At 43.6% G+C, this 23,120-nt stretch overlaps 1 protein-coding gene across 2 annotated transcripts in view; it reads right to left on the bottom strand.

Moving 5' to 3' along the window:
* The window catches only part of B4GALNT1 (beta-1,4-N-acetyl-galactosaminyltransferase 1), a 53,220-nt gene extending 30,503 nt beyond the window's left edge, over window positions 1–22,717 (bottom strand). The window contains exon 1 of one of the 2 annotated variants that reach the window (XM_035102698.2): window positions 22,582–22,717. Coding sequence is in view for 1 of the 2 variants with exons in the window: in XM_035102692.2 (XP_034958583.1) it covers window positions 22,168–22,181 (14 nt within the window). In the remaining variant the exon portion in view is untranslated. Of the gene's footprint in view, window positions 1–22,167; window positions 22,553–22,581 lie in introns of those variants that run through there. The other variant, XM_035102692.2, reaches the window with a different exon arrangement.
* Window positions 22,718–23,120: the final 403 nt, after the last annotated feature.

Here is a 23,120-nt window from a genome sequence, read left to right as displayed (position 1 = left end):
GAACGACAGATGAATCTTAGAATCCGTGGATTCCCGGAGATAGAGAAGGAAGATCTAAAAGCAACTTTAATCCAGGAATTTACGACAACTTGGGATTTGACAAAGGAAGAATTGGATGCGATAATTGTGAAGGCCTATAGATTTGGTGCGAAATCTAAGAAGAAGGACTCAAAATTCATAAATGACTGTATGATTGTTTTTCAGACCAAAGAACAACGAGACAAAATCTTGGGCCTACACTACCAGAAGAATTTAAAGGTGAAAGGTAAACAGATCATTCTGTTTAAAGATACTCCAAAATTCTTTTTGAGCCTGAGGGGAAAATACACAGATTTGACAATTCTTTTGAGGAAGAAGGGAATCTTTTTTCGGTGGTGCGACGGCGAAGGTGGAGAGAAGTCGCAGGAGTGCGACGGTGAAGGCCCGGCCTCGCGGAGGGGTCAAGAGAAGCGAGGCCGGGCCTTCACCGTTGCGCCCCTGCAGAGTGGAGAGGCTCGGGCTTGAGAGAAGCCACCGCTGCTGCCGCCGCCGCCGCTCCAACCAGAGCCAGGCGCACCGCGAGCCACCCCAGCCAGTCCTGGCGCCTGGTGGTGGTGGCGGCTGCTCTGAGGAGGAGAAAGGTCGCCCAGCTGGCACCACATAGAGAGGGAAGGAGAGCTGCGAGCGCCACCGCCGCGCAGCCAAGCCTCTCACCGCTGTTTTCTATGTGTGAGGTAAGCGCTTCCAAAGGGACCCCCCCACCCCACAGGGCTCCTTTCCACACAGTTAGCCTCCGTGAAGGCATCGGAGCACTTCTGTGGCTGCGTCCCAGTCGCGGACGCTCTGATGCCTCCGTGGAGGCCTCCATACGCCTCGAAAACCTCAGGTTACTTACTTCTGGGTTTCGATGGTTCGTAAACCGAAAGTTCGTAACCCGAGGTGTTCGTAAACCGAGGTACCACTGTATTACCGATAATTGACAACACAAAGTGCTTTATCTAAATTTATCTGGCAGGGGGAAAAACCCAGAATAAAATGCAATATTTTAACTGATACGAAAGAGAGAGGGGGATTCTCCCTGCCAGACTTGAAACTTTATTTTGAAGCTGCAGCTTTATGTTGGATGAAAGAATGGTTTCTGTTGGATAATACGGATATATTAGACTTAGAAGGTTTTGACAATGCTTTTGGTTGGCGTGCATATATATGGTATGATAAGATAAAAGTACCGGTACACAAAGGTTTTAAAAATCATATAACCAGAAAATGATTGTTTAATGTTTGGATCAGATATAAGGATTTGTTAGAAGGTAAAACACCCAGGTGGATTTCACAGTTAGAGGCTAAGGCACATTGTCACAGAGGAGGCGCTGTGACTACTCTAGAGTAACGACTCTCCAAACCGTTGCCTTTTCATGTTTTTATTGTGTGCAGGCTATTTACAGTGCTAGGGCTGTACAGGATACATGTTCTCAGTCTAGGTCAGAACCCTGGAATGGCGCTTCCCGCATTTTCTTCCAACATAAGTCTGGGCACCCCAAATCTTCCGCGTTTCCTCCTGCGTAATTCCGGAACCGGAGGGAAAAAGGGTCTCCTTTCCGTGTTTTCCTTCTCCCCCCTTTCCCCCGCTCTCTCTTCCTCCCTCACGTGCAACAGAGGCTCTGCCATCCTGCCAGAGCCCTGTCCCCTACTTCCTCCTTCCCCACTGGACTCTTCCTCCTCCCCGCTAGCTCCGCTGCTATTGGACAAACTGCTCCTCAAGATGGGCAGGGGCTCTCTGTACTGTTTCCCCCTCACAGCACATAAAAGGCGAAACATGAAAGCCAAATGGCCAAAATACAAAGATATTTTGATACAAGAAGGAGACGAATGTAAAATGAAAGCATATGAACAAATGAAGGATATACTTAGTGATTGGCTCCAATACCATCAGATTAATGAGGTTTTCAAAAATGATAAAAAAAAATAGGTTTTCAATTGGAAGAATCCAAATTGGAAACGCTGCTATTGATCTTTCTAAGATGTACAATTTGTTGCTGGAGTGGCAAACGAAGGATGAGCTAACGAAATCAGCAATGATTGAATGAGCTAAAGATGTCGGGCATAATATAATGATGGAGGATTGGGAAAGGTTGTGGAAAAAATCTATTAAATTCACTGCATGTTATGTAGTGAAAGAAAATGTTATGAAAATGATGTATAGGTGGTATATAACTCCAGTAAAATTAACTAAGATGTACCATACACATGATAATAAGTGCTGGAAATGTAATGCAGTGGAAGGAACCTTTTACCATATGTGGTGGACTTGCCCCAAAATAAAAGACTTCTGGGAAAGAATTTATAATGAATTGAAAAAAGTGTTGAAAAACACTTTTATAAAGATACCAGAGGCCTTTTTATTGGGATTAGTCGGGAGAGAAATACCCCAAAAGGATATTACATTCTTTTTATATGCCACAACAGCAGCTAGAATCTTGATAGCGAAACATTGGAAGACTCAAGAAATACCGACAGTGGAGGAATGGCAGATGAAGATGATGGAATATATGGAATTAGCTGACCTGACCGGGAGACTCCGGGACCAGGGAGAGAAATCGGTGGAAGAAGATTGGAAGAGTTTTAAAGACTATTTGAAAAAGAACAGTATTGAAATTGAGTAATAAGAAAGGGTTTTTGATGGACATATAATGCTGTAGCTTAATAAATTAGTTTTGTGTTGAAGAAAATTTGTAGTATGTTACAAAGGTTTTGGTTGGAGTAAGGTACAAATATATTTGGAATAAGGTCAAAATGGGATATGAAGTAAAAATTGCTAATAGTGGAGTATGTAATGAATTGCAGTAAGGAGGATCCGAGGAAGTCTCAACACAATGATTAGAGAAGAGGTTGGGACTATGAAATTTTTTTTTGTTGTGTTTTGTTCTGTTAATGTTTGTTGTCTTTTGAATTGTTATTATTCTTTGTAGTGTTTTGTTTACTTTAAATGTGTTTATAAAAATTTAAAAAATTGGAATAAAGATGTTAAAAAGAAAACAGTGTGCAAGCTTTTGCCTTCTCCAGAACTATTACAGTGGTACATTCCGGAGGTCCGTTCTTAACCTGAAACTGTTACTAGAGGCATGCTTTCGCTAATGGGGCCTCTTGCTGCCGCTGTGCCACCGGCACACAATTTCCATTCTCATCCTGGGGCAAAGTTCTCAACTCAAGGAAACTCTTCCAGGTTAGCGGAGTTTGTAACATTAAGCATTTGTAACCTGAGGCATTTGTAACTCAAGGTACCACTGTATTCAGTAGACAGAAAGGGGGCAGCAAAGTGACTGATGTTGAAGTCATGCATGGGGTCTGCCTTTAGTCAGCCTTCAGAAAGACCGTGGAAGGAGGTAGCAAATCCAAAGAGGCTCTGTTAGGTGCTTTGCAGTCTTTGGGTTGTACAGTATTCAGGGCTTCTGGGAAGGAGAACCATACAATAGTTGACACTCCAATTTTTAGAAATATAAGATCCAGCTGTTAATCACATGTGTATCATTTTTTATTTTTGCAAAATACACAGGTTTCCTCTCACCAGTCTTGTTTTTTTTTAATCATCTAGCTGATACAGGAGAACTCAGAAGCTTGCATGCTACTTGTAATATCTTGGTTGGCTTAATAAGGGTATTGCCCTAATGTGGATTTTGGATTTTCTTCTTGTGGGTCAACACAACTACATTTGCAAGAACGGTGCGGGGGGAGCAGAGAAGAATTTGCCATGCAATGAGCATTCTGTCCAATCTTCAGTTTCACATTTGCATTGCAAAGCATTACAAAGAGTCTTATGTTGAAAAGTAGGGTGGGAGGGACCTGCAAAAATACAATTTGCTTTGGAGAATGCTACATTGCTGCTATATTTCTACATTTAGAACAGAAGCCTGTTGGTTCAATCCTGTTGGTTCCTTTCCTTGAACTTCAAATATTTTTCTTTCCCTTCCTTCCTTCCTTCCTTCCTTCCTTCCTTCCTTCCTTCCTTCCGCAATGAAAACCACCAACTCTGTTGGGCAACTACAAGTCTTTCTCTATCCCAGGGGATATTATTTTGGCAATCAGGGATACTGAGGTTCCAGACCACTTTCCCCCACAAAAACAGAGTACCAGTCATCAGGAATGTTATCCAGGATGCTAGACCACATATAGCTACCATGTTTTCCCACTTGGTCCTCAAACACCATTATTTCAAAAAGACAGGTAAATTGGCAACACAGTATGCAAACATATCCATGGCTATTTTAGAACAACACTTATTCTGCTTCTGTCCACGAACACCTCCCCCAAGTTATATTGATGACATCATCATCTGTGGGCAGGAGACCCCTGAGAAAATACTGTACTGTACAGTTGTACCTCGGCTCCTGAACACCTTGGGAGTCGAACGTTCTGGCTCCCAAACAATCAAAAACCAGCAGTGAGTTTTCCAGTTTTTGAGCGTTCTTTCGGAAGCCGAACATCCGATGAGGCTTCCATGGCTTCTGATTGGCTGCAGGAGCTTCCTGCAGCCAATCAAAAGCTTCGCTTTGGAAATCAAACGTTTTGAAGTCCAAAGGACTTCTGGAACGGATTCTGTTCGACTTCCGAGGTACGACTGTACACTAGGACTAGTGAAAAAATATTCACCTCACCATCAACCCAAGCATAGACCTGTCCACACAGCAGGTTCATTTTATGGATGATACTGCAAAACTGCATAGTAGACAAATACTGTAGTCACCAGCTTATAATAGAAACCAGCTGAGTGCAAAACACGTTTGCACACTTCTTGCTTCCATCCAAAGCACAACACAAGATCTTCCACCTATACCCAAGTCCTGGATTCAGCCACAATCGTTCCAGCTTGTTGGATGGGGATGTGCACCTGAAGGATTTATATTAGACATTTGCTACAATGAGACACCACTCAGGCAACACCATTACAGGATGTTAACAGCCCTGTTTAGGGAGGCTTTTAATGTTTAATTATTTTATTTCATTTTTCTGTTGTAAGCCACCCAGAGTGGCTGGGGAAACCCAGCCAAATGGGCAGGGTATAAATAATAGTAGTAGTAATAATAATAATAATAATTATTATTATTATTATTAACGGGGTATGGACTTTCTTCTTGACTATCCCAATCCTGTCAGTTGCTCAGAATCCTGCGGAGACAATTTGGTTTTTCTGCCTCAGTGGAAAGATTGCGAACTGCAGTCCTGAATCAGCATATTGGTCCTTGTCCAAAATACTGACCTTGTTCCAGAACCCTGGGCCTACTGATCTTCCTATTGTTTGGGTCATCACCCACCCTTGGTGAAGGACATGACTACACTTCAGGGCAGTATGCACAAACTTTATGTGTGAACGTTCAGTGAGTAGGGCCTCATGACAGCCTGCCAGACAAAATTCACCACATCATCAGGAGTTCACTCACCTGCTTATCTGCCAAAGAGACACATGTCATCAAACATTGAAATGCACACAAACTGGTCACAAATCTGATGCAATAAATTGCAATACAGTATTCAGAAACCAGCGAGATAACATTTCAGATTCATGAGACAATATACTGCTGTCCTGGAAAGCGCCTTTCTGCAACAAAGGCATTGCGAAATGAGACTGCAATGTACGGTAATAATAATAATACCCCGCCCATCTGGCTGGGTTTCCCCAGCCAGTCTGGGCGGCTCCCAACAGAATATTAAAAGCACGCTAAAACATTAAACATTAAAAACTTCCAAAATTGAGTGAAATAGCTGAATTAGAAAGTATCGAGACATTTGGCTCTATCAGTTGGGTTTGAATCACAATGACTGTTTCCTGTCCCACTAAAGGTAGGGATAAGAATAGCAAAACCGGAGCGATTATCACCAAACTACTGCTGAATGGTAGCTTTGCCTATCAGAAATTTTACACAGAATTATCAGAGACAATACTTTTTGCATCTCATGGATGGTCATTTGGTCCCATTTTCATGCACACCCCAGTATGTCCATGTCTGGGAGCAGGATGGAGGCAGAGGGCGAAATGTTTATGCTAGGGTGAGTCTGCTAGTTATTCCAGTTGCTGCATGGCTGTTTTAATTATTGTAATGGACTAACACAGGCAACTCCACTGGAAGATGTGGGATCCAATGTTTGTAGCAACATTAGATCTAGCTGTGATTACATCACCGCTTTCACTGTGCATGATTCCACCCCTATCTGGTGTCCCAAGTATATGGCTATGCATGTGTGTCCTCATTTCTGAATGACGAGCTGTTTCATAGGTACACACCCCACCAGAAGTTCAGTGTCCTTTGGAAGTAGGTCACAAAAGGTTTGTGGCACCTTGCTGCCTGGAAAAAAACATGAGAATCTTGTGGCGCCTTAAAGACCAATGAATACATCATAGCATAAACTTTCACAGACAATAGTGCACTTCAACAGATGCATGAAATGTTATCCTGAGTTATAGACTTTTGTAATGCTTTTTCTAACACTCTCACTCTGTTAATAGACTGCACCTACCAAAACCCTCCTTCCTGCACAACTGATGAAAGCTCAAGGTAGCAAACTCATTCCTAATTTGAATTTAACAGCCTTAGTATTGCAACATTACACTAGAAAGAAAATTAGTGGTTAAAGCTGCGAGTTGCCTTGTTTTCAGATCTGGTCTACTTATCTTGTCTCACCAAGAAAATCCTAGCCAATGGCCATGCAATTGCAAAATAACAGAAGTCATTAAAGATAGAAATCACTGCAGTGATCTCCTGCTCTCAGAATAAGCCAACAACTAAAAGGCCAACCAGAAATTGACAGGGTACAAATCAGATTCATAGCAACAAAGAGCACGTCATCACCAGCAATATTGTGAAATGGACAGCTGGTCAGAAGCCTCCTGCCCATCAGTGTCACATTTGATTTAATAGCAAATACAGCTAGAAAGAAGATTTGAGTATTTAAAGGAGCTGGGGAACTTCTAAAGTATTAAATAATTGTTGCTATGCATTCACAGAATCCCAGTTGGGATTTAAACAAGTCATGCAACAAAGCCAATCTCAATCACTTCCTTGCTATTAGGATACGATGGTCTCCAAACAGCCTCATTTAGCCTCTAGCTCAGGCATCCCCAAACTGCGGCCCTCCAAGTGTTTTGGCCTACAACTCCCATGATCCCTAGCTAAGAGGACCAGTGGTCAGGGATGATGGGAATTGTAGTCCAAAACATCTGGAGGGCCGAAGTTTGAGGATGGCTGCTCTAGCTGAGCTCCAATCATTACTCTGACCCAGGCCTGCTCAACATCTGACCCACAGAGCAGAACATGGTCTCCAGCCAGATATTTTTGCCCACCAGATGCTTCTCTCCCTCCCCCAAAAGCAAGGTTTAAGGCGTTTCAGTCAGTGGCAAAACCAGGTTTACCACATGCCAACAAAACGTATACAAAAAACCCTCAAAGCGGTTTACAAAAAGAGAAAACAATAAAATAAAGAAAAAATACAATACGTTATCAACACCATGATTTTAGGATAAATATGACTCCCCCTTGCCCCCCTCCCCAAAGCTACATGCCACTGGAGAGGGCTGGATCAGGAGGACACTTTAACCCTTTCACCTGCCATCATTTCCCCACTCTGAATTGCCCTCCCCATGCAGCTCCTATTTGCCCTGCAGGAAAGAAATGGTTTGACCCCAAGTCCCTAACAGGTCACCATGCATGTCTGGTGAATAGTGATCACTTTGGTCAGCTGCTGCAAATTCCTACTGTAACCCTGCTTGATTTGAGTTTTGGAGTTCCATTTTTCCTCTTTTCCAAAAATTCCAATCAAAACTCAAACATCATAGCTTTGGGTCTTCTCTCAGCCTCCCCATACTACTTCCTCGAACAAGAATATAAGTGAGTTACCAAAGGTCTCATCAAGGGACAGTTGATCAGACAGCCAGGACAGGGTGCAGCAGTTATATTTACATGGGCTTGGTAGGATGGTTGTGGAACTCCTCCTAAATAAGCCCCACCTCATCCTTTTTACTGCACATTCATGGTGATCTGTGTTTGTGATGCCATCGGGGTAGTCACACGAGATCCCACTTCCAAAGCTATTTGCACCTGCAAATGACAATTTGGGGCAGCAGCAGCAGCACCAGAATTAAGGTGGTGCAGGCACAGGGTGCCGAGCCAGGGGGGGGGGTCAAAATTGAGAAGATCCATTTGGTGGCATAAAATTTTGGGCTCACACAAGGTGCCACATTACGAAAAATTACCATAGCCCACCCCTGGGGGCAGGCGTATTACTTCACATGCTCAATGAGTGCATATCCTGTTGCTTTTTCTAACACAAATGTTCCTTGTTTATTCTTGTTCTGTTTTGGTTGCACTACAGCTCCTCCAGCTAGCAGTAATGTGGTAGCATTGGGGAAGCATCACAGAACAAGCCAAGCAGTATAAATCCACCACTAGAACATGTTGCAGAACACACGCCCTGTTGAACATCCGGGGGGGGGGGGTTTATAGGATTTCCAGCTCACCCACCAGAATCTTCTGATGCAATGGGAGAAGATTCTGTCACACTCCCCATTCTGTTCCTTCACTAGCCCCTTTGCCTTCCATCTGCCCCTCCACCTACTGCAAGAAGATGTCCTTGAGGAAGTTGAGCAAGGGGACCAGTGAAGAAGAAGCAGCTACATCATTTATTGCTTCCTCATAACTATTATACCCACAGCCAGGATTAGGAAATCACACTAGCAATTGCCTGAGCAGATAATGATATTGACACATAAAGGAAAATTAAATTGACTCTAGGATCTTGAGAACAAGAAAACTGACACCTCATGGGGAGGAGTGGGGCTGAGGAAAAGTCATTCCTGGAAAAGTCTTCCCTCATAAATGATGCAACTCAAACTACATCCTTGAATCAACTTCCTCCAGGTAAAATCACTCTAGCCTCAGCCCTTCCATCAGAAATCTCTGGGTGAAGCCAAACATTTGAGTCGTGTTACTTATCGTATCCTAGGGATAGAGAACTGGGAACCTCAGAGGTTCAATCTGGCTCCCAGGTGCTTCCCATGCCAAGGCTATATCTTCTTATCCTCTCCTCCAGTGTCAAGACCACCTTCCCTAATAACATTCCCTGGATGATCTCTAAGAGCCTGCATCTCCAACTGAGCTGGGTGGGGAGAAAGCTGTGAAGCCCAACGCTGCTGCCATTTACTATGGGAAGTAAGGCATAAACAAACCCTTTGCCTCTGTGTCCTGGGCTCACATGGGAGTCTGGGGGCTTATCCACACCACCGTTTGCTCTGCTGCTTCCCCTCCCCCCGGGTAAACCTGATCTTCAGGTTTGGTTTCCCATGGATTGCCATTTTGTCCCCCTTTATTGCTAAAGAGCAGGTTTCCCAGGGGGAAGCAGCAGGGCAAATGGGGATGTGACTAAGCGCCCCCCCCCGGAAGAAAATAATCCCAATTGCCACGGCATGTATGTTCTGCAGGATGCTGCTCGTCTGCAACTCTGTTGTACCAAGAACAGCAGAAGCTATTGGCCGATTTCAAGCATGGTTAGGCTGCTGGTCAGAAGAATCCTAATGTGCTGATCTCCAAATAGTGGCTTCCAGGGTTTGGAGGAAATGGTAAAACATGAGGCTCAACTGTGTCAGACCAGTTGTAACAGTGGCTGAGTTGAGGAAATTTGTTGCAATGAAAAAGGCATTGGGCAATTGGGACAGATTAGTGATTCTCCTGGTTTACCACCCGCCTTGCTGCCCAGCAGTCTCCCTGCCTGAGCTGACCAAGCTGGTCTCAGAGGTGGAATTGAGGACTCCCACACTGCTGGTTCTGGGAGACTTCAACATCCATGCCAAGGGGACTGGCTGTAGGGTGGCTCAGGACTTCATGGATGGCATGATGACCATGGGGCTCTCCCAACTTGTCAGGATATTGGCATCAGTCCCTTGTCAGGGTCATTTCACTTCCAGTTCAGAGTTAGGCTTTTAGCACCTTTTCTTCTCTGCAGAGGCAGGGGACCTATGAAGATGAGCTGCCCCCAGAGACTGGTTCATCCAATGGATTTCCGGACAGCTTTGGGGGATATTCTGTCTGATATGACCCTTGGCCCTCTTGGCTGATAAAAAAAACTAGCAAGGAAGGGACAGGTGGCTGAACCAGGGAGGTAGTTAATGCCTCTTTACAAGAGGGAGTGATCCCAGTCTGCTGGAAAGAGACAGGAAATGCTGCAATATGCCATGTATCTGCAAGCAGTCACATAGGCAGGCAGAGTGGTATGATCCAAGCATTGCCGGACGCCAACTCCTATCAGCCCCAGCCAGTATGGCCAGTGCGGTTGGTCAGGAATTTTATTTTGTTTTTTTATTTCATAAAATTTATACATTGCTTGATTGTACAAAAACTCTCAGCAGTTTACAAAAAAAGATAATAAAATTATGAATAAAAAAGTAACAAAAATAATTTAAGGCCAACACATACAGAAAGCCATCAACTGTCTCCACAACAATTCATCACAAATCGGCAAGAGCAGAATATGGTGATTTGAGGTTCTTTCAGGATTTAATACAATATCTAATCAAGATTCATTATCTATGTGGGGTGTGCATGCTCTCAAGAAGCAGAAAGAGAACAGATTGCTACAGATTGTAGAGGTTCCTTTGCACACAAAAATAGTAATAATGGGGAAATTACTGCGTATACTGAGAAAATACAATTACAGTAAGTGATGCTTAATTTAGCAATAAAGTCAAAATATGGCTCAACTTTGGTCACCTCCCACTGATCTGGAAGAATCCACTGCAACATTTCACTATTCAGAAACTTCAGCTGGTGCAGAATTTGGTGACTAGGTTGCTCATCGTACCAAGGCAGTTTGAGCATATTACACCAATCCTGATCCAACTGCCAATTAGTTTCTGGGTCCAATTCAAAGTGTTAACCAGCTCAGGACTGCAATAGCTCAAGTTCTGCCTCTCCCCATATGAACCTACCTGGACGCTATGATCATCCCCTGAGGCCCTTCTTCATGGGCCTCCTCCATGAGAAATCCAGAGGATCAGTGGCGTAGCATGGGTTGCCAGCCCCTGGGGCAAGGCCCCTTCCTCCACTCCAGCATTGAACTCCATCATTGTTACTAATGAAAAAACTGGATGGCTAGTTCATTTCATCTCCATTTAAAGACAGAAATGGTATTTGTTAAATGGTATTTGCTCTCTTCCTACTCAAAGCAGCACCTATGGGATGCCCAGGCTTCCTCCCACTGGAGTAGTAGCAAGCTCAGACCCGCTTAGTTCCATAAAAACAATTACATTAGGACTTGCAGTCCATTTGCTGGCTGTGCCTGAATTATTAGCAGGCACTGCCCAATTCCCAAGGCAGCCTGTTCTTTTTTTTCTAAAAATGTATTTTTTATTAAAGATGTCTTGTTTACAAAGTATGTGCAATGTCTCTTTTTTCAAGGAACATTTTTTACAGGTCGGTTTCATTTGTTGAGACATTAGTGTTACATTAGGCAAAAAAGCGGGAAAGAGGTGGAGGGGGCCATGGTGAGTGAGGGTTGGGTATCAGCCTGTTCTTTTTGAAAAAGTCTCATTTCACTTCTCTTCCATGTTTGTTTCAGCAGGTACTAGTCCTCTGCACCCATTCTTTCATATAATCATTAATACCCCCTCCTCTCTTCCACATGCACTAAGAAGCCCACATACACACCTTCTGACTCCATCCATATGCACACATGGTTCAAACGTTGCATGGTTCAAAATGTAAGCTCCACCAAGTTCAAATACAATTGTATCCACGCCTGAAATCTTATACAAATTCAAGTCAGTGACAGCACACAAAGGGATCCACCACAACCCCTTTAAACAGTTAAAAGTGGGAATTTAAATCCCATAGGCTTCCAAGGGATAACACTCAAAACGCTGGTTCCTCTGACCTGCTGGATTTCTGCCTGTCATACATCTGTTAAAGGTACACGAACTCTGCCAAGGGGGAAAAGGTGCCAGTCTATATGCTCAAGGTTACCTTGCATATACAACAGGATGGCACACATACACACCCACAGCACCCTCCGTCTCAAAGCCTTGCAGCACTTCAAAAGCCTAACTGATCTGGGAGAATCCACTTCAGCATTGCTGAAGCTAAGCAGGTGCAGTTGAGTTCAGATCAGTCCCCTGGGTGGAAGATCACAGGAGCCCAGTTCAGACGTTACACAATCCCAACATAAGGTCCCTTGGGGAGAAAGAGCAAATAACAAGAACATCTGCAAGGGGCTGCTCTCCCATGCCCCAGCCTGTCATGCATGTCGACTGCGTCCTCAGGCACAGTGATGCGCACCCAAAGACACACACCTACAGACTTTCACCAGAGGGCAGACATGTGTGGTATTAAGGGTGTGGCTACTTGGCTTGGCTCCACACATGAATTTGTCTTACACATGAGCAGAACTCCTGAATAGGGCTAGGGGAGCCCAGTTTGGGTATGAGCAAGGTATTCTCATCTGTTTCTCTGCTTTACTGGATTTATGAGCCCCAGTATCATTACTGGGACTGGTCCGGATTCTTTTCTTGCCTCTGGAAGACATTTTAGGATCAAGGCTAAGTTAAAATCTCAACAATTACCAGTACTGTGTCAAATTCAGCCACCTTCCACCCTTCCACTTGATAAACGGAATGCTGAAAGAACAGATAAGCTCCAAGTTTGTTAATTATTGCTTAACTCGCAGTTGTTATTATTCAGAAGTATCAGCAATGCATTTTCTCTAATCAAACCTATCAGCTTTGTCAGGGACAGTCCCGGAATTATGAAAGCCATCCCAGCTTCTCATTTGATCCCAGAATGTCTCTATTTCCCCTGCGAGTGCCGCTGCTGCCGAGCTCAAAAAAGAGGAAGATCCAGCACTTGTCCTGAGCAGCAGAAGAGGCAAGGGAGCAGCCTGTGGTCTCCCCAGGGCAGCTGCTGCTGCCTCCCTTCCTTGGGCATCTCACAGCAGCTGCTAGAGAGTAGAGGAGGAGGAGGAGGAGGAGGAGGAGGAGGAGGAGGAGGAGGAGGAGGAGGAGGAGGAGGAGGAAGAAGAGAGGCTGCCACTGCCAAGGCCCAAGCCTTGTGTGAAGTGCTGGCTCTGAGGGGCAGGCAGAGGGCAAGGGCCTCCCTGGGCAGCAAGAAAGGGGGAGCAGAACAGAGCACAAGGAGTCTTGATTTTTTTTATAAAAAAAACTTGGTGCATCTACGTCTAATCTTGCCCCTTTGCCCAGCATGGACAAAGGTCAGAGTCAGAGATGATGGAAGTTGTAATCCAACAACATCCAGAGAGTCTCAGGTTCTCCATCTCTGCAACAGAAGGTGCTGGTGCTAATTCAAACATCTCTGGTTTGTTCTAGGGCAGCATCCTGATTCACCACACACATTTCCCCTAAACTTTTTAACAGGAAACCATGCTGGGTCTGGTGAACAGATAAATGAACAGGCACGTGCACACAGTGGTGGACCTCAGACCCCTCCTCTCCTCACCCCTTTCAGCAACGCAACAGGCCCTGACGCTGACCCATGGAACCCAGGATGTGCTCAAGGAAGAGAGAAAGGCCACTTAATCTCCAATTGTTTCATGTGTTTCCTGGGCACAACTTGGAAACATGTTCCAGTTCTAAGAGCCAATTCATACATGTGGCTTCAGTTGCCACCATAGGTTTTAAAAAATGATCTTAACTTCCTTACTTACCAGTAATTCAAAATCTACATTAGAAAATACCTTTATCAAGCAATGTTAAAGATGTTAAAAAGAAAACAGTGTGCAAGCTTTTGCCTTCTCCAGAACTATTATTCAGTAGACAGAAGGGGGCAGAGAAATGACTGGTGTTGAAATCATTCATGGAGTGTGCATTTAGTCAGCCTTCAGAAAGAACAGGAAGAAGGGGGGAGCAGAACGGAGCACAATGAATCTTGATTTTAAAAAACAAAACTTGGTGCGTCTACATCTAATCTTGCCCCTTTCTTTAAAAAAAAATTCTGGGTGAGTATTTCTTTTTGTAAATCTACTAAGTAATAAAATAAAAATTAAATAAAGTGGGTTTTTCTCAGGACGGTGGAGGGCATGTGTGCTATGTCCCATTGGGGAGGTGGTAGTTCCCACCCATCTTCTGATGGGAAATGCTCTGCAAGGGGGGTACAAAAATGGGGAGTTCAAGGAGGGTCAGTTGAGAGGAATGAAAAATGTCCCTATTTTCATCGGAGGAATGTTGGAGGGTATGCATACATTTAAGCACTCTTGCCACTTAGTCATGGAGAATCCTGGAAATTGTCATTTGTTAAGGGTGCTGAGAAGTGTAGCTCTGAGAAGTCAGCAACTTTAAACTACAGTTCCCAGGATTCATGACTGTTAAGATTGCTTAACATGTTTGGTGTGGATGTGATTGCTGTACTATACATTAACACACACATTTAAAACACATGACTTTCCCTAAAGAATCCTGAAACCTTAACAAGTTACAGTTCCCAAGAATTTGGAGGGGGAGCCATGTGTTTGGAAGGTGGTGGACTCTCCTTCCTTGGAGGTTTTCAAGCAGAGGTTGGGTGACCAACTGTCATGGATGCTTTAGCTGAAATTCCTGCATTCCAGGGGGTTGGACTAGATGACCCTCAGGGCCCTTCCAACTCTACCATTCTGTGATTCTATGACTGTACAGGTCAGCAATGCAGCTGAAGAATGGAGGTCAACCACCAACTCCAAATAAATGGCAGCAACATCCTCCAAATTTCAGGATCCACTAAAATTAAAGAGCACACATACAAATGAAAGTAACCCATTACCAAGTTTGGGGTCCCAGCTGATAAAAATACCAGAGGTGGGAAGAAGAGAATAAAACACTGAGATCCAATTAGGAGAATAACAAGAACAGATAATTGCAGTATAGAAATGGGAAGAGCATACCTCATAGCTGCAAAAATAACCAAGGGTTCACTATTGCAAAGTACTGTACAAAAGAGCTATTTGGCTATATGAAAAGAATGATGAGAGGAAATGTGGGTGTAAAGCAGTGACATCCTGAACCTACGTATTTTTAGCTCCATGGGACGCACCCGACCATAGGGCGCACCTCATTTTTAGAGGTGGAAAACAAGAAAAATATATAATTTTTGTTTTCCTCCTCTAAAAGGCTGGGAGGAGGAGTGGAAGGGGTTCCCGTCCGTCCCTCCTCTCACCTCACTGTAAAGCAAGCAGACCTTGAGGACAGCCTCAAGAAGGAGGGAGGGAAGGAAGGAAGGGGTGTGTGTGGGTGTGTGGGTGTGTGAGAGAGAGAGAGAGAGAGAGAGAGAAGGAAGGAAGGGGTGAAAGAGAGAGAAAGAAAGAGAAAGGGAGGGAGGGAGGGAGAATCAATTTTGCAAGAATACTTGGATTTCTTCCAAAATGGTGCTATTCAGGAAATACAGCTGCAGAGGAACTGGCCCAGATGCGGCCCAATCGCCTTCTAAATCCGGCCCTCGGGTGGTCTGGGAATCAGCATGTTTTTACATGAGTAGAATGTGTCCTTTTATTTAAAATGCATCTCTAGGTTATTTGTGGGGCATAGGAATTCGTTCAAATTTTTTTTCAAAATATAGTCCGGCCCCCCACAAGGTCTAAGCGACAGTTGACTGGCCCCCTGCTGAAAAAGTTTGCTGACCCCTGGACTAGATGAATCCCAAGCCGGAATTAAGATTGCCGGAAGAAATATCAACAACCTCAGGTATGCAGATGACACAACCTTGATGGCAGAAAGTGAGGAGGAATTAAAGAACCTTTTAATGAGGGTGAAAGAGGAGAGCGCAAATTATGGTCTGAAGCTCAACATCAAAAAAAACCAAGATCATGGCCACTGGTCCCATCACCTCCTGGCAAATAGAAGGGGAAGAAATGGAGGCAGTGAGAGATTTTACTTTCTTGGGCTCCTTGATCACTGCAGATGGTGACAGCAGTCACAAAATTAAAAGACGCCTGCTTCTTGGGAGAAAAGCAATGACAAACCTAGACAGCATCTTAAAAAGCAGAGACATCACCTTGCCAACAAAGGTCCGTATAGATAAAGCTATGGTTTTCCCAGTAGTCATGTATGGAAGTGAGAGCTGGACCATAAAGAAGGCTGATCGCCAAATAATTGATGCTTTTGAATTATGGTGCTGGAGGAGACTCTTGAGAGTCCCATGGACTGCAAGAAGATCAAACCTATCCATTCTGAAGGAAATCAGCCCTGAGTGCTCCCTGGAAGGACAGATTGTGAAGCTGAGGCTCCAATACTTTGGCCACCTCATAAGAAGAGAAGACTCCCTGGAAAAGACCCTGATGTTGGGAAAGATTGAGGGCACTAGGAGAAGGGGACGACAGAGGACAAGATGGTTGGACAGTGTTCTCGAAGCTACGAACATGAGTTTGACCAAACTGCGAGAGGCAGTGCAAGACAGGAGTGCCTGGCGTGCTCTGGTCCATGGGGTCACGAAGAGTCGGACACGACTAAACAACTAAACAACAACAACAAAAAATGATTCTCCTGGTTTACCACCCGCCTTGCTGCCCAGCAGTCTCCCTGCCTGAGCTGACCAAGCTGGTCTCAGAGGTGGTATTGAGGACTCCCAGACTGGTGGTTCTGGGAGACTTCAACATCCATGCCAAGACTGTAGGGTGACTCAGCACTTCATGGCTGGCATGATGACCATGAGGCTGTCCCAACTTGTCAATGGCTCAACTCATGTGGCAGGCCACACTCTGGACTTTGTTTTCTCAACTGAGCAAGAAGACAGTACCTTCATCAGTCCCTTGTCAGGGTCATTTCACTTCCAGTTCAGAGTTAGGCTTTTAGCGCCTTTTCTTCTCTGCACAGGCAGGGGACCTATGAAGATGGGCTGCCCTCGGAGACTGGTTGATCCAATGGATTTCCAGACACCTCTCAGGGATATTCTGTGTGATATGACCCTAGCAAGGAAGGGACAGGTGGCTGAACCAGGGTGACCAGGTTGCTCATCGTACCAAGGCAGTTTGAGCATATTACACCAATCCTGATCCAACTGCCAATTAGTTTCTGGGTCCAATTCAAAGTGTTAACCAGCTCAGGACTGCAATAGCTCAAGGTCTGCCTCTCCCCATATGAACCTACCTGGACGCTATGATCATCCCCTGAGGCCCTTCTTCATGGGCCTCCTCCATGAGAAATCCAGAGGATCAGTGGCGTAGCATGGGTTGCCAGCCCCTGGGGCAAGGCCCCTTCCTCCAATCCAGCATTGAACTCCATCATTGTTACTACTGAAAAAACTGGATGGCTAGTTCATTTCATCTCCATTTAAAGACAGAAATGGTATTTGTTAAATGGTATTTGCTCTCTTCCTACTCAAAGCAGCACCTATGGGACGCCCAGGCTTCCTCCCACTGGAGTAGTAGCAAGCTCAGACCCGCTTAGTTCCATAAAAACAATTACATTAGGACTTGCAGTCCATTTGCTGGGCGTGCCTGAATTATTAGCAGGCACTGCTCAATTCTCAAGGCAGTCTGTTCTCTCTGAAAAAGTCTCATTTCACTTCTCTTCCATGTTTGTTTCAGCAGGTACCAGTCATCTGCACCCATCTTTCATATACCTTAGAGACCAACTAAGTTTGTTCTTGGTATAAGCTTTCGTGTGCATGCACACTTCTTCAGACACACACTTCTTCATGCACACAAAAGCTTATACCAAGAACAAACTTAGTTCGTTTCTAAGGTGCCTCTGGACAATTTTTTTTATTTTTATATATATTTACTGCATCAGACCAACACAGCTACCTACCTGCATCTTTCATATAATCACTAATAACCCCCTCCTCCTTCCCATGTGCACTAAGAACCCCACATACTGTACACACCCTCTGACTCCATCCATATGCTTGCACACATGGGTCAAACTGTGCATGGTTCAAAATGCAAGCTCTACCAAGTTGAAATACAATTTGACCTGTTAGAAGGAATGATCAAGAACAAAGTTCTCTTCTCTGATTAGGATAATATGGTGGCCTAAAGTGACAAGATAAGGCACGGCAGCTAACAGGCCTTGAGGGAAGGCAGTGGGTTAAGGAATCTCTGTGCCAAGATCACTCACTCTCTGTCTATGCTTAGGAGGCCTCACCCAGTGTCTGGCTGTTTGTTCTTTGGAGCTAAACCCCCTCAGGTAGGCATGCTCCAAAGGATGGGAGTCAGAGAGGTGGATGTAAATTCTGACAATCCAGAAGAGACTAGGTAATTACAAGATGGAATGGTTGTCATGTACAGAGCAAAATTAGCAGGGTCTGTGGTGAATGTACTCAGCCATGAAGTTTACCAACACCACATATACAAGATTAGAATTAACACACAGGAATGGAATTAACTCCAATCCCAATTCCATGTTAGATAGAAACCTACTTCACCGTAAGCATGAACTGAAAAGCTGTGCACGTGCACATACAGCCACCTTTTCTATTTACAACGATCCTATATTATTTATAGTGATCCTATATTTGCCAACTCAAAAGCAAATCCCACCAAGCTCAATAGGACTAAGGCTGCAATGCTAACCTCACTTGCCTGAAGTAAGTACTACTGAATTCAATAGGTCTTACTTCTGAGTAGACACAGCTAGATCTGCAGCTTTAGTGTGCAAAGAAACACGATATGGAGCTGCAATCTGACAAGCACATAGCTGAACAAAGGTATCACTAGACACAGTGATTTCTGAGTACAAAGACATAGGCTTGGGTTACAAGTCAGTCTAACTTTGTGACAGTTGGTTATTGGATTTTTAAAAAATAAAGAAATCACACACATCCAGAAATGTAGTAGGAATAAGAATCCAAACCCAGCTTCCAAATCTAAGCACATGTGCTCTGATAACAGGCAACTGGCATTGGACCGTAAACCTTGTTGACAGCAGCCGTACAGTTCCTCTAGCCATCCCTGGGTCTAGTTTCTGGCAGATCAGAGATATACCTGTGCCATTCAGACAAAAGGCAGCTCCCATCTCACCTTCGCTTTCTAGGCAGGTCGGCCCACCATTGAAGCACATTCAATCCTGGGCATTCATGGCAAAGGTAATAAAAAATTTAAATATAGGGGAAATTTTTGAAAGGGCGATCGGGGCTATCTATACAAACCAACGAGCAAAATTAATAATAAATGGAAGACTTTTGGGAAAAATAGATATAAGGAAAGGAACTAGACAGGGATGCCCCCTATCGCCATTACTTTATATACAGTGGTACCTCGACTTACGAAAGACTCGACAACCGAATTTTTCAACTTACAAACGGGGCAAATGGCTGCACGCTTACGAATTTCTCGACATCTGAACGGAAACCACGGTGGTTTTAGATAGGGTTTTTTCAACTTACAAATTTTTAGATGGGTTGCTTCGACTTACGAATTTTTCTGTTTCCAATGCATTTCTATGGGAAATCGCGTTTCAAATGGCGCTTTTCGACTGACGAATTTTTCAACCTACGAAGGTGCCTTCGGAATGGATTAATTCGTAAGTCAAGGCACCACTGTAATCGTATTGGAAGTTTTATTGAAGAGTATCAGAGAAGATGAAGAGATTAGAGGAGTGGTGATAGGAGAAAAAAGATACAAAATTAAAGCCTTTGCCGATGATGTAATTATAACTACGGAAGATCCGCTAAATAGCATCCCAAAAGCACTTAAAAAAATTAAGGAATATGGAAAACTGGCTGGATTTAAAATGAATTATACAAAAACTAACACACTGGTGAAGAATTTGGAAATGGAAGAAAATAAAAATTTACAAAATTTTACAGGTATCGAAATTAAAAAGAAAATGAAATATTTAGGAATCCAAATGACAACAAAGGGTATCGATTTAATTCAGGAAAATTATGAAAAAATCTGGAAAGAAATTAAAAAGAAAATGGAGAATTGGGCCAAATTAAAAATTTCATTATTAGCCATATATCAATTATTAAAATGTTGGTACATTACTATGCTTCAGAGAATGGAAGAAAGACATCTCTAAATTTATATGGGGCAGCAGGAAACCAAGAATCAAATATAAAATATTAATTGACCATAAAAAAGAGGAGGTTTCGGCTTACCGGACATGGAGCTATATCATGATGCGGCAGCACTAAATTGGATAAAACAATGGATGGAACTAAAAAATGGTGAGATACTGGACTTGGAAGGGGCAGGCCTGGGTTTTGGCTGGCACTTCTACCTAGTGGAAGGAAATCTAAAAACTCAAAATATTTTCATGAATAATATCATAAGAAAATATCTATATAAGACATGGAGGAAGTACCGTGGCATCCTAGAACCCAAAACACCAGGGTGGATATCACCTCTGGAAGTAGTGGCTGTAAAAAAGTGAAACATGGGCACAAACTGGCCATCATATAAAGATCTATTGGAGGAGGTGGACAGAGAATTTAAATTAAAGGAATACAAAGTAGTAAAACCCTATTTGAGTAGTTGGCTGCAATATTTTCAAATAAATCAAAGATAAAAAAGATTTTAAAAATGGCTTTAATAAGGAAATTTTGGAATTAGATAAAATATTAATAAGGGGCAAGAATAAATATATAAAAAATTTATATGATCTATTATCGGAATGGGAAACCAAAGAGGAATTAACAAAAGCAACAATGATAAAGTGGGGACAAGATTTAGGGAAAATGATTATGCTAGAAAAATGGGGAAAATTTTGGAAGAGAGATGTAAATTTTACAGCCAATTACGACCTGAAATAAAACCTATTGAAGATGCAATATAGGTGGCATTTAACGCCGGAAAAGCTGGCCAAAATGTATAGGGGAAGTAGTGATATATGTTGGAGATGCCACAATGAAACCGGTACATATATACATATATGATGGAAGTGCAAAGAAATCAAAATATATTGGGAAATGATCTATAAAGAATTGAAAAATATACTCAAATATTGGGAATGCTAGATGAGGAGATCTTACCAAAGGACAGGTGTATTCTAATGTATGCAACAGTAGCAGCTAGATTACTTACAGGAAAAAACTGGAAGAATAACAGGATACCAAGCAAAGAGGACTGGCAAGTAAAAATGACATCATATTATAATTTGGCAACAAAAACAGCAGAGATTAAAGGAATAAATGAGAAAGAAAAGGATAAAGATTGGAAAAAATTCAAAGATTATATAGCAAGCTTTGTCGAGAACGCCAATCTCTCAATAGATCTATGAAGGCCAAAACCAATGAATATTAAAAGGGACAATGAGGATATAGGTATAGATATGAGTAAAGGAAGAGTAAAAAGGTGCAATATAAGACTGGCTGGAAAACACAATAGGGTGGGTGGTGGGGGTGGTTGATAAGATGTAAAATGCTTTTTGAATAAATTGCAAAGATTATTTATTATTTATTGTATTTTTTGTTAGGTTGTGATAATTTTTGATTATTAGTTACTATATCTTTTTGGTTTGTGTATGGCAATTTTTTTGTAAATTCTTGCAAAAAATAAAAAAAGTTTATTTAAAATATTTAGAAAAAAATCTAATTTTTTGATAGATGTAATGGAATAAAGCATAAAGAGAAAACTGTGATGGGAGACCCATTTAAGAACAACTATGGAGAAAAAATTGGGATCAAGCAGAAAGATCGTTATTTAGTCTTTCAATGGTACATCATCAATTGCAATTTGTTTTACTTGTGAACAAGTAAAATAGCTTTAAATGTTGTAAAAAATTAAAAAGGTTTAAAAGCAATACAAAATAAAGATCTAAAAAGTACCAAAAATAAAAATAAAACATCCCGGACTGGTAGGGAAGAGAACCCCTTTCAGAACATGACTGCATCTTGGGGCCTGTTCCCAGGGCTACCTGACGCCCTTTGGCTGGTAATTTAATTAACCAGCTCTCTTTGGAATAAATCCCAGGCATAAATGAGACGGTAAATTCTATCATGGGGGGCGGGGAGAGGCGCCCAGAAAGCTGAAAGAAATGCAACCTGCACTTAAGTCTCGCCCCCTCCCCACATTACCTCACATGACCAAATACAGTAAATAAAACCCGGTGATATTATCAAGAATTAAGTCAACACTCCTCTATCAAGCACATAGCTGCCAAGTTATCCCTTTTTTACAGGGATTTTCCCTTATGCTGAATAGGCTTCCTCGCGAGAAAAGGGAAAACTTGGCACCTATGCAAGCAGCATTCAGTTGACAAAGGGGGGCGAAAGTTCTTGTCTCCTGTACCTATAAAACGCCATTGGGAACGAAAGAATTGGCTCCACACCATCTGCATCTATCCTCCATCCGGACCGGATCCAGGCCCGCTCAGGCCCAATTTTGACCGACTCGCCTATCCCCGCGCCAAAAGACTGCAATGATGAGAGAGAGAGAAAGCCTCTTTTTAAAACCTCTCCATCCAATCAATGCAGCCGATTCGCTGGGCTCAAGCCCCCCCCCGTCAGCCCCACCTAGCTTTAAATAACAAAAGCCAGCCTCGTCCCTGCATCGGAGAGCTGAGGCGCCGCCGGGCTGGCTCTCCGCGGACGCGGGCAGAGAGAGGACCTCGGTCCGGAGGAGGATGCGAAATAAACCGGAGGAGCTCAGCGCTGCTGCACCATCTCCCGGCTCCCTCGCCCCCATCTCCCGTGCCATGTTCACCTCGCCGCTTCGCTTCCTCCTCTCCGGCCTCCGGGCAATCTTCCGGGCGGCGTCCCGATTTCACATGTGGCGGGTTTTCGTTTTGCTTTAAAGGAATAAGAGGCACCTTCCCCGCTAGCAGAAAAGCAGCAGCCCCCCCCCCCGCCCAAGGAAGAGAGCGAGCAGCAGGCGGGGAGCAGCCACGGGGAGCAGCTCCGCACCGCCCCTAGCGGCCGAGCCGGCAAGCGAAGCAGGAGGAGTCAGCGCGGCAACAATCGTGGGTGGGTGCAGTAGCAGTTTCCCACTCACCCACGTGCGTGCGTGCATGCATCCACATCTGTGCATCTCTCGGGCGCTCTAGCGAGGAGGCTTAACGACTAAGAACAAAAGATAAAGGCTTCCCCACGTGTCAAGAGTTAACCTTTAAACTTTCAGCAGTAAAATTGTACCATAGAATTGTAGAGTTTGACTTCACCCCCAAATCCTCTCCCAAGACAGGTAGATGCCAACCAATAAGATCAATAATTGAACCATGTAATCGTAGGGACAAGGGTCATCTA

Source organism: Zootoca vivipara, chromosome 2, assembly GCF_963506605.1.
Source record: "Zootoca vivipara chromosome 2, rZooViv1.1, whole genome shotgun sequence".
NCBI classification, from domain to species: Eukaryota; Metazoa; Chordata; class Lepidosauria; order Squamata; family Lacertidae; genus Zootoca; species Zootoca vivipara.
Note: the sequence above shows the minus strand (reverse complement) of the source record. Positions and strands in the feature narration are given on the sequence as shown.